The sequence below is a fragment of the Aquarana catesbeiana genome, linkage group LG04 (genome assembly GCF_042186555.1).
Source record: "Aquarana catesbeiana isolate 2022-GZ linkage group LG04, ASM4218655v1, whole genome shotgun sequence".
Lineage (NCBI taxonomy): Eukaryota > Metazoa > Chordata > Amphibia > Anura > Ranidae > Aquarana > Aquarana catesbeiana.
In genome coordinates, this window is record NC_133327.1 from 310,487,888 (window position 1) to 310,502,539 (window position 14,652).

General features: G+C 45.2%; 1 protein-coding gene across 1 annotated transcript; it reads right to left on the reverse strand.

The window, feature by feature from the left end:
- Positions 1–732: 732 nt before the first annotated feature.
- On the reverse strand, positions 733–5,690 carry EEF1A1 (eukaryotic translation elongation factor 1 alpha 1). The gene is made up of 8 exons (XM_073626802.1): positions 5,543–5,690; positions 4,357–4,530; positions 2,778–2,957; positions 2,325–2,621; positions 2,063–2,213; positions 1,721–1,977; positions 1,398–1,632; positions 733–1,181 (listed from the first exon to the last, which is right to left on the reverse strand). Exons 2-8 carry the CDS (start codon positions 4,498–4,500, stop codon positions 1,057–1,059), a joined length of 1,389 nt encoding a protein of 462 aa, XP_073482903.1. The 5' UTR covers positions 4,501–4,530; positions 5,543–5,690; the 3' UTR covers positions 733–1,056.
- Between the last annotated feature and the right edge of the window lie 8,962 nt (positions 5,691–14,652).

A 14,652-nucleotide genomic window follows, 5' to 3' on the forward strand; every position in this document is an offset into this window, starting at 1 on the left:
TCTATAAAGCTTACTATGGGGCATGTTTTCAGCTGTCCCTCTCCCCTGAAACTAGCCACAGGGAGCCGATATGGGAGCAGACTGGAGCACCCTGAGAATAAAGTATGAGCAGCCTCTTATAGAAGGGGATGGGAGCCTTTAAGCTTCAGTTAGATTTCTAGGGATGCATGCCATTTTCTTGTAGTCAGGCTAGGATGTCAAGTTTTAGGCATCAAGGTCTCAAGCAAAATTGTTAAACAGCTCAAACCACAAGGCCAAAAACAGAACCTAACCAGGTCTAAAATCTACCACTAGAAAATGAGAATGTATGGCTTTGTTACCACCTCCATAAAGCAGATAGAACCCTACTTCTATTGTAATGCAAGTGAAATACAAAAAAAAAAAAAAAAAAAAAAAGGAGGGGGGGGGAGAGGAGGGACATTAGGTCATTTAGGTAAAGTACACCTATATTAAATTTTTTTTTCCCCATAAGGAAAAGTTAGAACCCCTGTCAGTTTTTCTGCGATTTCCCTTCAACTCTGTCCTGGGTATAATTTCTCACCAGACCGAAATGGAAAAAACAAAAACCCAACCCTCTCTCATACAGAGAAATCTGACAGGCATTCTAAATCTTCCAGTAAAGAATTTGGTTCTATTGAATACCCCCCTTCTGTGTAATCCAGCATTACATTTTAGTGGTCCTTTAAAAGATGGAATATTTGACCAGATTAACTCCATGCCACAAGGGCAGAATATAGAGAACTAGATTTTATTTGCAAGTACAAGCCACAACGTGTCTCATTAACTTTGTTTAATGGTCTCAAAAAATTTGGTGACAGGTTTTTTGGTCAAGTTGTTCCCACTTAAAAATTACTGATTTAAAAACACTAATAACTTAAAACTGCCACAAACAAAAGGTCCACAAAATATTCCTTTCCTTCTGAAGCTTTTACGATGCATTGTTATCATTAGCCAGTCTTTTACTATTAAACTTAAATGGCCAATTGAGACAAACAGTTCTGAGACCGATCTTCCACCGCTGGTTAAGACTGAGGTGGTGCTGGATTGTTGAAATATTCATTTCGTTTTCTGGGCCTTCTGAGCAGACTTTGTGACCTTGCCAGTACCTGCTGCCTTCTTTTCGACAGCCTTGATGACACCAACAGCAACAGTCTGCCTCATGTCACGCACAGCAAAGCGACCTAGGAAAGAAAAAGTTATTTTTTTAATTGCTTGTTTTGACAGACTTTTAGGATCACCAACTAGCAAAAAGAGCTGGAGGTTAGAAGGTTCTTCAAAGTTTTTACCTGAAATTTTTTTTTCTCAACGACACAAGACCAGCTTTGAACCCAACCATATGAACAAAAATAGGCAAACCGTAGAGTTCTAACAGTTGCTATACTGACAAGTTTACTCACCAAGGGGAGGATAGTCAGAGAAGCTCTCCACACACATGGGCTTGCCAGGGATCATATCAACGATGGCAGCATCACCAGATTTCAGGGACTTGGGATTTTCTTCCAGTTTCTTACCAGAACGACGGTCAATCTTCTCCTTCAGCTCTGCAAACTTGCAAGCAATATGAGCAGTATGGCAATCCAGCACAGGTGCATAGCCAGCACTGATCTGTCCTGGGTGGTTCAGGATAATGACCTGAAATAAAAAAAAAAAAAGTTTAGTATCCCAAATACTTTAACATCCCCAGATCTACCACTAATAGAATTGTAGTTGCACTATATACCTGTGCAGTGAATTGACCAGCTTCCAATGGTGGGTCATTCTTGCTATCACCAGCAACATTACCACGACGGATATCCTTCACGGAAACGTTCTTTACGTTGAAACCAACGTTGTCACCGGGACAAGCCTCAGTCAAAGCTTCATGGTGCATTTCCACAGACTTGACTTCAGTTGTTACATTGACTGGAGCAAAGGTAACCACCATACCTGGTTTCAGGAGACCAGTTTCAACACGACCAACTGGTACTGTACCAATACCTGAAATGAACAGTTTACACTTATAAAATGTGTGCATTACATAAAAGCACAGACAGTCAGGGTTGGCCAAGACATGAATACTTACCACCAATCTTGTACACATCCTGCAGAGGCAGACGAAGAGGCTTGTCAGTGGGGCGGCTAGGAGGCAGAATGCTATCAAGACCTTCCAGCAGAGTGGTTCCACTGGCTTTTCCCTCTTTGCGGGTGATGCACCATCCCTTGAACCATGGCATCTGCACAGAAACAAAAAGATTATATCAGGAGGGGTTGCAAGAACACACCTAGAAAAACAAAAAAAAAAAAAAAAAAAAACACACCACACACTAAACTGGGGGAGAACTTACGTTGCTACTGGGTTCCAGCATGTTGTCACCATTCCAACCAGAGATGGGCACAAAGGCAACGGTATCTGGGTTGTAACCAATTTTCTTGATGTAAGTGCTGACTTCCTTTACAATTTCCTCATATCTCTTCTGGCTGTATGGTGGCTCAGTAGAATCCATTTTGTTAACACCAACGATAAGCTGCTTCACACCCAGAGTGTAGGCCAGAAGAGCATGTTCACGAGTTTGTCCATTCTTTGAGATACCAGCCTCAAACTCACCAACACCAGCAGCAACAATAAGCACGGCGCAGTCAGCCTGCGAAAAATAAAGTACATGGTAAATACTTCTGTTATCCAGTGGATTAGCAAGACAAGCACCATATTGCATAAAGCTGCAGGAAAAAAAAAAAACCTACATGCTAAACAAGTAAATACTGAGCCAGTATGAAAACATCTGAAAAAGACTATTTACCTGAGAAGTACCAGTGATCATGTTCTTGATGAAGTCTCTGTGGCCAGGGGCATCGATAATGGTGACATAGTACTTGCTGGTCTCAAATTTCCACAGGGAAATGTCGATGGTAATACCACGTTCACGCTCAGCCTTCAGTTTGTCCAACACCCAAGCATATTTGAAGGAGCCCTTTCCCATCTGTTAAGAGAGGACCACGATTACTTTTCCATAGTTTCTTCATTCACAGACTGCTTTAGCACCAACAAGACAGCTACCAGTGTATCTTGGCATAACATGTGTTACATTTTTAGTCATCACTTTCACTAGCTACCTAGTATCAAATTATACAGCTTGCAATCAGGCCAAAAAACACTAGCATAATCTATGCCAATGTTTATTCAATGAAAGTCATGTTCAAGTTTGAAAAGTATCTGCTAAGCACATAGCTTATCACGTGGACCTTCAGAAGTAAAAACCCCTTGCAAAGAAACGTCATAATGTGCTAGTATGCATTGCATACTAGCACATTATGCAAGACCTACCTTAAAAAACAAAGCCCTCCAGTGGCATGTTGACAGGGCTTCCAGTTTCACCCAGTTTTCATTCTGAGTTCACAGCCTCCGGCTACAAGAGTGGCCAAGGGCCGCATTGACGTTACTCCCGCTCCCTTGTTTGCGGCACAAGCTCTGAAGGATGCCGCAGCTTCAGAGCATGTGTGCTGTGATGACACCAGCTGCATGCAGTGTGAATATCTCCTGAACAGTGCAAGTTGAGGGGATATTCACTGTACCTACAGGTAAGCCTCATTATAGTCTGAGTTTACTACCACTTTAAGGCTGGGTTCACACCATTGCCAATTGGATGCAGATTCCCCACATCCAATTTGCATAGCAGATTTTGACTGGCTCTCTATGGAGCCAGTTCACATATCTGCGCAGCGAGTCCGGTGAGTTGTCTTTTGGTCCAAATTCAGCCTGAAACAGAATGCACCTGACCCCTGCTGTGAGCTACAATGGTGTGAACCCAGCCAAAAAAAAAAAAAAAAAAAAAAAAAAAAAAAAAAAGGAACTAAAGCTACTCTGAGACAGAGAAGAGAAGAGAGAAATTAAAGAGAAGAGATAAAGAGGAAAAAAAAAAAAAGAGACAGAGAAGAGACATCTCAGCACAGTGGCTAACACTTCTGCCTAGCAGTACTAGGGTTTTGTCTGTTTGAATCCCAACCACAGCACTACCTGGAGTTTGTATGTTCTCCCTGTGCTTACATTAGTTTCCTCCCACAGTCCACAAAAACATGCTGGAAGGTTAATTGGCTCTGCTCTAAAATGTGTAAGATAGATTTCCATGCTTGTTAGGGACTGTAGAATGCAAGCTCCTTGGGGCAGGAACTGATGTGAATGTAGAAGATATTGATTTAAAGTGCTGCATATCTATCTTTCTGCCAATGGACTATACAATTAAGTTTACTATAGGCTCAGTAGACACGACGATAGATAATTTTTTTTACTTGGATGTGTGTAAAAAAAAAAAAAAGTTTGTTCAAGTATTAAAATAAATCGTATAGACTCAAGACTTTGACACAAAAACGCAAGATATTCACCTCAGCAGCTTCCTTCTCGAATTTTTCGATGGTACGCTTGTCGATCCCACCACATTTGTAGATGAGATGCCCAGTTGTTGTGGACTTGCCAGAATCTACGTGTCCAATGACGACGATGTTGATGTGTGTCTTTTCCTTTCCCATTGTGGAGTTTTAGATGTTGGCGATGGACACCTTTATATAAAAGAAAAGAGAAATGGATTAGTCCTGTGTGTCTGGACAGATGATAGCTAGAGCTGAGTCATGGAGCAGTGAGGTAGGGTAATGATTGATCGAGTTTAGTCATGTGGGCAGGGCACCCACTGCATTATGCAACAGCAAGCAATCGCCAGAGTATTAAATATATATAATAAAATAAACTATACAAGACCAGGCTGAGTGTACAGTAGTGCAGTGCTGGCGGAGTCAGCCATAGAGCTCACACTCCTCTCCCCCCTCCCCCCCCAAATGTGATAGGGCCGCTCTTTTGTCTTCTGAATGGTGACTCATCCGCCTCCATCTTGTGGAAGAGGAAAGTCTGATCAGCCGACTGGGAGCAGAGCGGCCATCTTTACATTATACACACACAAGCTCCGCTGGAAGCTGCACCATGGCCAAACAGCCGCCGCTGCTGCGCCCCCCCCCCCCCATCAGAACAATGGAGCTGCTGGCAGAGGCCCCGGAGCGGATCATACCATCACATGGCACAGGGTGTGACTCTACCACCATCACACACACATCGATTAGTCTCATACGCTATCTTCTCTATAGAACACAGATCGCTCACATTAACACCCCCATACAGAGCCCACATCCGATCAGCCATCATAATAAAAAACACAAAGCCTCAGTAACAGCCACCCCCCGACCGGCTCCATCACCGCTAACGACATGCCGCCAACAGCCGGCATTAAAATAATGAAAAATACACTGGGTCGGCCATAGAGGAGCCCTCACAGCAGCAGCCCGGTGGGTGGGCATGTCCGGATGGCTCTCCTACCACAGGATGCTGAGCGGATTGAATGTAGGCCGCAAGCCAGCATGTCCGCCCAGCCCCCCTCCTCCTTCCACACCGAGCCGTTTCCCCAGAACCATCCACGGGAGACAATTACATCCGCATTGAAAGAAGAATATCACTCCGCTGTATTAATAATCCCATCAGCCATGCCCGGCCCGCTCGTGCCGGTCCTCCGCTCCGTCCACCTACCTTGTAAATTCGCCGCAGACCCGGTGAGGAAGAGACTGAAGTCGGCGGGCGCTGGCTTTTTATAGTCGGCAGGGCGGGGCCAGGCCGTGATGTCGGAATACCCAGAATCCCTCAGGAGAAAGAGGAGGGGTGGGGCGCCTCGCCTCCTCCGGTGCTGTGTGTTGGGGGAGGGGGATGTGTGACACGTGTGTGTTAGGGGTAGAATGTTCGGTGGAAGCCGGGAGTTAGCGCCATGCTGGCCGGACTGGGCTAGGAATGTGAGGCTGGGGGCCATAGACCAGGCGCGTGTCCTAGAAGCGGCCCGCTCACATTCCATGTGTGTGAGGAACCTGCTCAGCAAAAAATGGCTGACCTCAGGCCAGTCACCGGCGGGCCTGAGTGTGTAGAGGAGCCCTGGGCATACAGGGGAACTACACCATCACCACATGCCTGACTACAGGCCGCACTACACCCATAGGCTGCCCTCACACACATAACAGCAACACGTTATCGTTTACATATAGAATATGGAATGCTTCTTGTATTTCTAAAGAGAAGGGGCATTTGTCTATTATGGAGCAGCTGTTCATTTTAATCAATCAGCTTCTATCGTTTATTTTCAAAGTTTAGCTGAACAGAGAAGCTGATTGGTGGCCATGCACAGCTGCTCCAGATTCTGTCTGCTCAGTTTTCATGCATTTCCCCTATGTGATTCACGTGTGTACTGAAGCATGCACCCATGGAAGGGCAACATTTGCCCACACAGGATGGGCCAATGTTCTGTGCAGGCAGTCCCATTCACGTCAGTCGAGATGCAACGACCACATGGACACAGCCGCTGCTCCTAATCTGACACCTGTATGAATGCATGCAGATATATGTCCCTTAACGCACACTGCCTACATTTGGGGACCCATACAGATGCCACATTGGGAGCAGCGGCTGTGTCCGTGCTGGCACTGCATTTCAAATGATGGGGATACATGGCACACCTGGGAATTTTATATAGGCAAAGCACAGCCCTCACATGGGTGAATGTTTAGAATACTTTCACACTGGGGCACTGCCATTGTTAGCGATAAATCGCTGTTAGTTTTAGCGGCCGAAGAAAGGGTTAAAAGCACCCGTGTTGCGGAGCTTCCCGTTCGTATCAATGGGCAGGGCGTTTTGGGGTATACACCACTCTTGCAGGACTTTTTTCCCATCCTGCAAGTGCACTGCCTCAGTGTGAAAGCACTCAGGCTTTCACACTGGGGAGGCATGAGAGGCGCTATTTTTTAGCGCTAAAGTGCCTGAAATGCACCCGAGTGAGAAAGTACGCCTAGGAGCTAGAGGGGTTGATTTACTAAAGGCAAATCCACTTTGCACTACAAGTGCAGTTGCTTTAGATCTGAGGGGAAGATCTGAAATGAGGGGAAGCTCTGGCGATTTGATCATCCAATCATTTACAAGCAAAAATGCTGTTTTTTTTCTTTTCCTTGCATGCCCCCCTCAAATCTACAGCGACTGCATTTGTAGTGCAAAGTGGATTTGCCTTTGGCCCCCTTCACACTGGGGCGGTGCGGGTGACGGTGGTAAAACGGAGCTAGTGGAGGTATTCGGCCACTAGCGTGGCAGTTTTACCCCCCCCTGCTAGTGGCCGAGAAAGGGTTAAAACCACCACAAAGCGCTGCTGCAGCAACGCTTTGCCAGTGGTATAGCCTCGCTACCCCATTCATTTCAATAGGCAGGAGTGGTATACACACACCACTCCAAAGATGCTGCTAGGATTGTTTTTAGCGTCCTGCCAGTGCACCGATCCAGTGTGAAAACCCTTGGACTTTCACACTGAAGTGTGAGGAGCAGCTCTTTCAGGGCGCTTTGCAAGCGCTATTTTTGGCACTGTAGCGCCTGCAAAGCGCCCCAGTGTGAAAGGGGTCTAAGTAAATAAACTATATATATATCCTCTTGAGCAGTGTTTCTCAACTCCAGTCCTCAAGGCACCCCACCAGGTCATGTTTTCAGGATTTCCCTCAGATGAAACAGCTGTGGCAATTACTAAGGCAGTGCAACAAAAGTGATCAAATCACCTGTGCAAAATAACGGAAAGCCTGAAAACATGACCTGTTGGGGCGCCTTGAGGACTGGAGTTGAGAAACATTGCTCTTGAGTCTAAGGCTCCTTTCACACATTCATTTCATAAGTTCAGTCACATCTTTTCAAATAAAAAACAGATGAAGTTTTCATCAATTTATTTACATCCACTACCAATGCAAAAACAGATGGAAAACGGACCATTCATCAGTTTACATCTGTTTTTCGTCCAATCGGTTTTCTTAACAGAAGAAAAATAGAGCTTTGATCCATTTAAAAAAACAGATGTTGGCGGATGTAAATAGATGATCATCTTTTTACATCCGTTTTTCAATAGAGATGCATTGATGTCCGCATGTGTGAAAGGGGCCTTAGTAGTCACAGCATCTTCTGTGGATTTTATCATGCATGCCCATACAATATGTACTTGCCAAATGTGTCGTTTCTTATCTCCTGCAGAAATTCTGGCAGCAGCCATCGCAGCTGTGGGCATGTGAAGCCAGCACCTATTAATTTCCGGGATTTTGTGTAGCTGGCTACCTAGCGTGCATCTCCTGGTCTTGCAGCTGCACAGTGTGCATTGTTGGTTATCAGATTTCCATAGCAATGGAGGCCCCAGCAGGCGGTCCCACCCTGTTATAGTGACCTGATAACAATGGAGAACCTAGAAGCCATCAGCAGAGCATTAATTACTCCCGGCAGCAATCCTCTTCTTCAAAAATGGGCCTAACTCCTTCTGATCATGTCCTTTCCACATAGTTCCAAACTGTCCCTCATTCCCATCTCATAAATCTGGATGGTATGTTTCCGGTCTGCAAATACTGCGCTGATAGATGTTTAGGATGCCCTAAGTGCCCTTTCACACTGAGGCGCTTAAAAAACACTTTAGTGCTATTACCAAATTAAAATTTTGCACACCGTGCTGGCGTTTTAAAGGCGTTTTTCAAGTGTTAATGAAACATGGGCGTCAGGTAGAAACCCAAGCTCCCTACATCACTTCCTGTGAACTTCCTTGTATCTTGTGGAGGTGAGAGAGGGTACAGAGAGAAGATGGAATTTCTGGAGCTTATGTTGTTTGTGCTACTCTATTGGGAGAATATCCACCAACAGAGGCAGCAACGTCGCTATTGGGTGAATCCCATCCTCCAAGCACACACCTCAAGAGGACAATTTGCGTTGCTATATGAGGACCTGAGAGTGCACCCTGACAAGTTCAGAAATTACACTCGGGTGAGCATTGCAACGTAAGTGTCTATATCCCAATCCCTAATACCACTAGTCCCAACCCTAACCCTAACCAAGCTCCAACTAGTCCCAAAACCCCAATTCTTAACCCTAACCCTGCTCCCACTAGTCCCAAATCCCTAAACCCACTCCCACTAGTCCCTAACACGAATCCCACTAGTCCCAAACCCCTAATCCTGCTCCCACTAGTCCCAAATCCCTAAGCCCACTCCCACTAGTCCCTAATCCCACTAGTCCCAAATCCCTAACCATGCTCCCATTAGTCCCTAACCCTAATCCTGCTCCCACTAGTCCCTAACCCTGCTCCCACTAGTCCCAAATCCCTAAGACCACTCCCACTAGTCCCTAACCCTAATCCCACTAGTCCCAAATCCCTAACCCTGCTCCCATTAGTCCCTAACCCTAATCCTGCTCCCATTAGTCCCTAACCCTAATCCTGCTCCCATTCGTCCCTAACCCTAATCCTGCTCCCACTAGTCCCAAATCCCTAAACCCACTCCCACTGGTCCCTAACCCTAATCCCACTAGTCCCAAATCCCTAAACCCACTCCCACTAGTCCCTAAACCCACTCCCACTAGTCCCTAACCCTAATCCCACTAGTCCCAAATCCCTAGCCCCACTCCCACTAGTCCCAAATCCCTAACCCTAAACCCACTCCCACTAGTCCCTAATCCCACTAGTCCCAAATCCCTAATCCCACTAGTCCCTAATCCCGCTCCCACTGGTCCCAAACCCTATCCCTAATCCTGCTTCCGCTAGTCCCAAATCCCTAACCCTAAACCCAATCCCACTAGTCCCTAACCCTAATCCCACCAGTCCCAAATCCCTAATCCTGCTCCCACTGGTCCCAAACCCTAATCCTGCTCCCGCTAGTCCCAAATCCCTAACCATAATCCCAATCGTCCCAAATCCCTAAACCTAAAACTCCTGGGATCGATGTCGCAGATATCCCAGGAGTCAATGGAATATCCTAATGACGTCACTCCTAAACCATCGTGAATGGAAGTAACACGTTTACAAGAAAAAAATAAGGTACTTTAAAAAAAAAAAAAGACGCCTTCACCTTGGAGGCATTTTCTTTCACTGCCCATTTTTTCTATGGGACAGGAAGTGAAATGGAAACTCCAATGGAACACAGATGGCAAAAAAAAAGCTGACTGGTTATAACCCTCTAAAAATAAAACCCCCAACTTTTTTACTTTAGTTCTATTCTTAAATGGTTACATAGTTGGTAAGGTTGAAGAAAGACTCCCGACCATCTAGTTCAACCTGTATACGTGTTCTTAATCATTTCACATATCCTTGTATACTGTACTTGCTGAGATACACATCCAAGAGTTTTTTTTTTTTTTTTTTAAACTATCAATACTATTTTAACTATCCCCTACTCAATCCAAAATAGGATCGAAAAATACCTAGATACCATACAACTCTCATCTTGCCAGAGGAACTTTAGCCTCAGCTCCCTGTCAGGCTGAGGTTTTTATGCCGGCATCAGAATGAACCCTTCATAGACAGTTGTGAAACGTGCAAATAGAGTTTTGAAAGGGTGTCTGTGATTGTGTCACAGCTTGGGATTTCTGTTGCTTGTTTGTGTGCATACAAATATTGCTGATGGCTAGAGACCGCTTGGAGCCTTGTTTCAGTTTTTTATTTTGTACTCTCATGTTTCATATTATTTTCACTGTAGTTCTACATGTTTTGCTGCAGGCGAATTAATCAGACACAAGTACTAGACTATTTTAAAGTGACCCTGTCACTACGTGGGGCAAAAAGGCATATGTAAAAAAGAAGAGGCGCTACACTTTCCAGTATCCTAGGTTTAAATCGCTACCACTCCTTACACACTGGTACTCACTTGTTCTGCTGCAGGCAGTGGCTTCTATCTCCAGCATGGATGTCACTATAGGACAGTGTTGGCGAATCTTGGCACCCCAGATGTTTTGGAGCTGCATTTCCCATGATGCTCATGCACTCTTCAGCGTAATTGAGCATCATGGGAAATGTAGTTCTAAAACATCTGGGGTGCCAAGGTTCGCCATCACTGCTATAGGATGTACGAGTCCATGGTAAGAACCACTGCGTTTAGCGAGGTAAACAGGCATTCGGCTTGTCCGACCGGCTGAATACCTGCAGAATCTCCCTGGCAGCGTTTAAGACACAGACAGCTGGAACTGCTTCTTTTCCTAGGTATGCCTTTTTTGCTGGGGTGACCCTGTAGTAACAGTTTAGGGCTAACCATGCACTATACAATCTGTACAATTTCCTTTAGATCTACTATCAACTATGTAGTGCAAAACCCTGCCTGATTTGATACTAATTGAGTAAATTGCTTAGATTTGTCTTCACATTACATAGTTTTGGTAACTCAGGTTGTATAGTGTATGGCCAACCTTAGGCCATAAACTACAATTTTATTGTGCAGGGATTGTACAATCTCCTTTGGGTCTACCAAAACTATGCGCAGGACCTCGCACTACATAGTTGATGGTAGATCTAATAACATTGTAGTCTGGTTTCTGGGTTTACAAGTGGCAGCTTGTCTCTCAATGGCTCCCACTGAGTGCAGGATGGTGACAAGGGAGATGCAGGTGCCCTGTGGATGCTGACACCCCACTGGATGATCTCTCTGCAAATGAGAGTTGGAGCCATCTACAGTGTTCGGGGAGGTACTAGTGCTGGCTGGGTGCTTCAGCTTAAAGTGATTGTATACCTTTTGTTTTTTAAATAACAAACGTATCATACTTACCTCCTCTGTGCAGTACGTTTTGCAAAGTGTGCCCCTGAACCTCGTCTTCTGGGGTCCCCACTGCGGCTTTCGCGGCTCCTCCTCGCATCAGTTAACCCCCTGGGAGAAGTGCTCTCACCGGGGGATTACCTTGCGGGCGCGCTCCAGAGTCCAGCATTTGCATCCATAGACACAGAATTCCAGACTCAGCCACGTCTCCCTGGCGCCCGCGTCACTGGATTTGATTGAGAGCAGCGATCCAATCAAGAGCCGAGAACCTCGGGCAGAGAGGAAGAGCGCGTCTCTACCGTGGGAATTACAGGGCTCAGATGAGTATAACAGGGGGTGGGGGGAGCTAGAGGGCTTGTCAGTGTGAGCATTTTTTTTCACCTTAATGCATATGACAAAACACAAGGGTTTACAACCCCTTTAACCACTTCAGCCTCAGAAGATTTGGCTGCTCAATGACCAGGCTATTTTTTGCGTTATGGCACTGCGTCGCTTTAACTGACAATTGCACGGTCGTACGACGCTGTACCCAAACAAAATTGACATTTTTTTTTCCACAAATAGAGCTTTCTTTTGGTGGTATTTGATCGCCTCTGCGTTTTTTTATCTCTTGTGCTATAAACAAAAGAAGAGCGACAATTTTGAAAAAAACTATCTTTTACTTTTTACTATAATAAATATCCCACATTTTCTATCAAAAAAACAAATTTTTTCCTCAGTTTAGGCCAATAGTGTATTCTTCTACATATTTTTGGTAAACAAAATTGCAATAAGCGTATATTGATTGGTTTGCACAAAAGTTATAACGTCTACAAAATAGGGGATACATTTATGGCATTTTTATTATTTTTATTTTTTTTACTAGTAATGGCGGCGATCTGCGATTTTTATCAGGACTGCCATATTGCGGCGGCCAGATCCGACATTTTTGACACATTTTTGGGACCATTGACAATTATACAGCGATCAGTGCTAAAAAATTGCACTGATTACTGTATAAATATCACTGGCAGGGAAGGGGTCAACACTAGGGGGCGATCAAGGGGTTAACTGTGTACCCTCACTGTGTTCTAATTGTAGGGGGGATGGGACTGTCTAGGAGGAGAGAGAGATCAGTGTTCATACATAGTGTAAACACACAATCTGTCACTACTCCCCTGAAAGAAACGGGATCTGTGTGTTTACTTGCTCTGTCACGAGCGATCGTGGGAGCCCGGCGGTCATCGCGCTCTATTGACTCCCGGCACGCTGTGCGCGCCGCCCCTAGTGGGCAAAAGGCGAAGCGACGTAAGGTAACGTTGTTTTGCCCGGCTGTGCCATTTTGCCTCAGTAAAACTGGCTGGTCGGCAAGCGGTTAATACAGCAACAAAAGTAAGACATGTGGAAGGATGGGGGCAGTAGAGGTGGGGTTGCATGCAGAGGTCAGAACTGAAGCGGTCCCCGCTTTTCTGCCTCCTCTAAAATTACAATTTTTTGGGGGGAGCAGGTAGCTAGTTTTGATAGGTACGTGCTCCTCACCTCTGCTCAGATCACCTAGATGATCTCCATCCCCCCCCCCCCTTGCCCACAGCCTCTTGGGACACGTCACAGGTCCTAGAAGGCTACGGGGGGCCATAGAGAGCAGAGCGCGCGATGGGAAGCCGGCTGTGAAGCTGTCAGGAATCACTGCCGGCTTCTCACACTAAAGATGCTGGTGATGGGGACCTGAACACCAGTGAAGAACCAGCATGGGTGAGGACTGGACAGGTGAGTGTCCTTTTATTAAAAGTCAGCAGCTACAGGATTTGTAGCTGCTGACTTTTAATGTTTTGTTCTTAGGTTGAAGATCCTCTTTAAGATTGCTGGATCACTTTGAAGAGATGCACATTTTTTTTTTTTTTAATGATCTATAAGTACATATGACAGTGCACATATATAAACATATATTATTATACAGGATTTATATAGTGCTGACAGTTTGCGCAGTGCTTTACAACATTAGGGCAGACGGTACAATTACAATACAATTCAATACAGGGGGGAATCAGAGAGCCCTGCTCGTTAGAGATATAGATATATAAAATTTCTGGTCTATTGTTCACTCCTGATCTGTTTGTTTGGGGGGTGGAATTCGGTGGGGTGGGGTTAGTGGATCAAGCAGGTTAAAAAACTAGGTTTCCCTCATATGATTTGTGAAGCTAGCAGCATCTATCAGTACAGCTATGCTCCTAACCTTTCCATGGTCATATACAAGTTCATGTATAGAAAAATGCTGGCAGGCACATATGCACAGAGGTGATCAGTCCATGCCTGCATGTTCAACCACCTCTTTTGTCTCTGGACACAGATGACCTATTTGCCATGGGCTATAAATATACAAAGGTGACCTTTTTTTTACCTAATTGACAACACCTATTATCACAGCACTGTTTAGAAAGTGGTAAATTCCTTTGTTCATTCCTGTCACATATACACTGCCCAGAGCCTTTTAGAATTGCCTTCTTTTGAGACGTTTTCAGTCAGGTTTTACCAGTCCTGATTTTATTGAAATTCCAAACTAGTGTTTTAGGTTTGGATGTGCGCATAAGTAGAATTGTTTAGAAAGACCACAGACAATAGGGGTAAACATTGCACAAGGTGTTGCATATCTCAGCACAACTGGAGTACCCTTTGTTTAGTCACATCCCCACAGACACAAATGGTGCCTCCATGTCATTGTATTGCATTTGGCAAAAATAACTGTACTTAGATCTTTTGCATGTACATTGTATAAAAGGGGGGCATTTAACTATAAATAGCAGTTGCTGATATCAGACATCGCAAAAAACTAATTTCAAGGAGGCAACGCTTTGCGCCAATGCCGACCCCCCCCAATGAAATGCAGCCTTACCTGTGTCAATTAAATGCAGCCTGATCAGTGCCCATGGAATACAGCCTTACCAGTGCCCATGGAATGCAGCCTTACCAATGCCCATGGAATACAGCCTCTCTAACAGAGGCCCTCTTGGTGTCCATTAGAGTCTGTTACAGCCCCCACCAGAGGCTACAGTGGGGTCTAATGGATCCTGGAGGGGAGTATCACTAACAGAGGTCCTC

Bases quoted from the DNA above. Each gene is read 5' to 3' on its own strand.
- EEF1A1 (XM_073626802.1), bottom strand. From the start codon at position 4,500: ATGGGAAAGGAAAAGACACACATCAACATCGTCGTCATTGGACACGTA. The intron at 2,622-2,777 runs GTAAATAGTCTT...TATTTTTCGCAG, and splicing joins TGATCACTGGTACTTCTCAG to GCTGACTGCGCCGTGCTTAT. The intron at 1,978-2,062 runs GTAAGTATTCAT...TGTTCATTTCAG, and splicing joins GGATGTGTACAAGATTGGTG to GTATTGGTACAGTACCAGTT.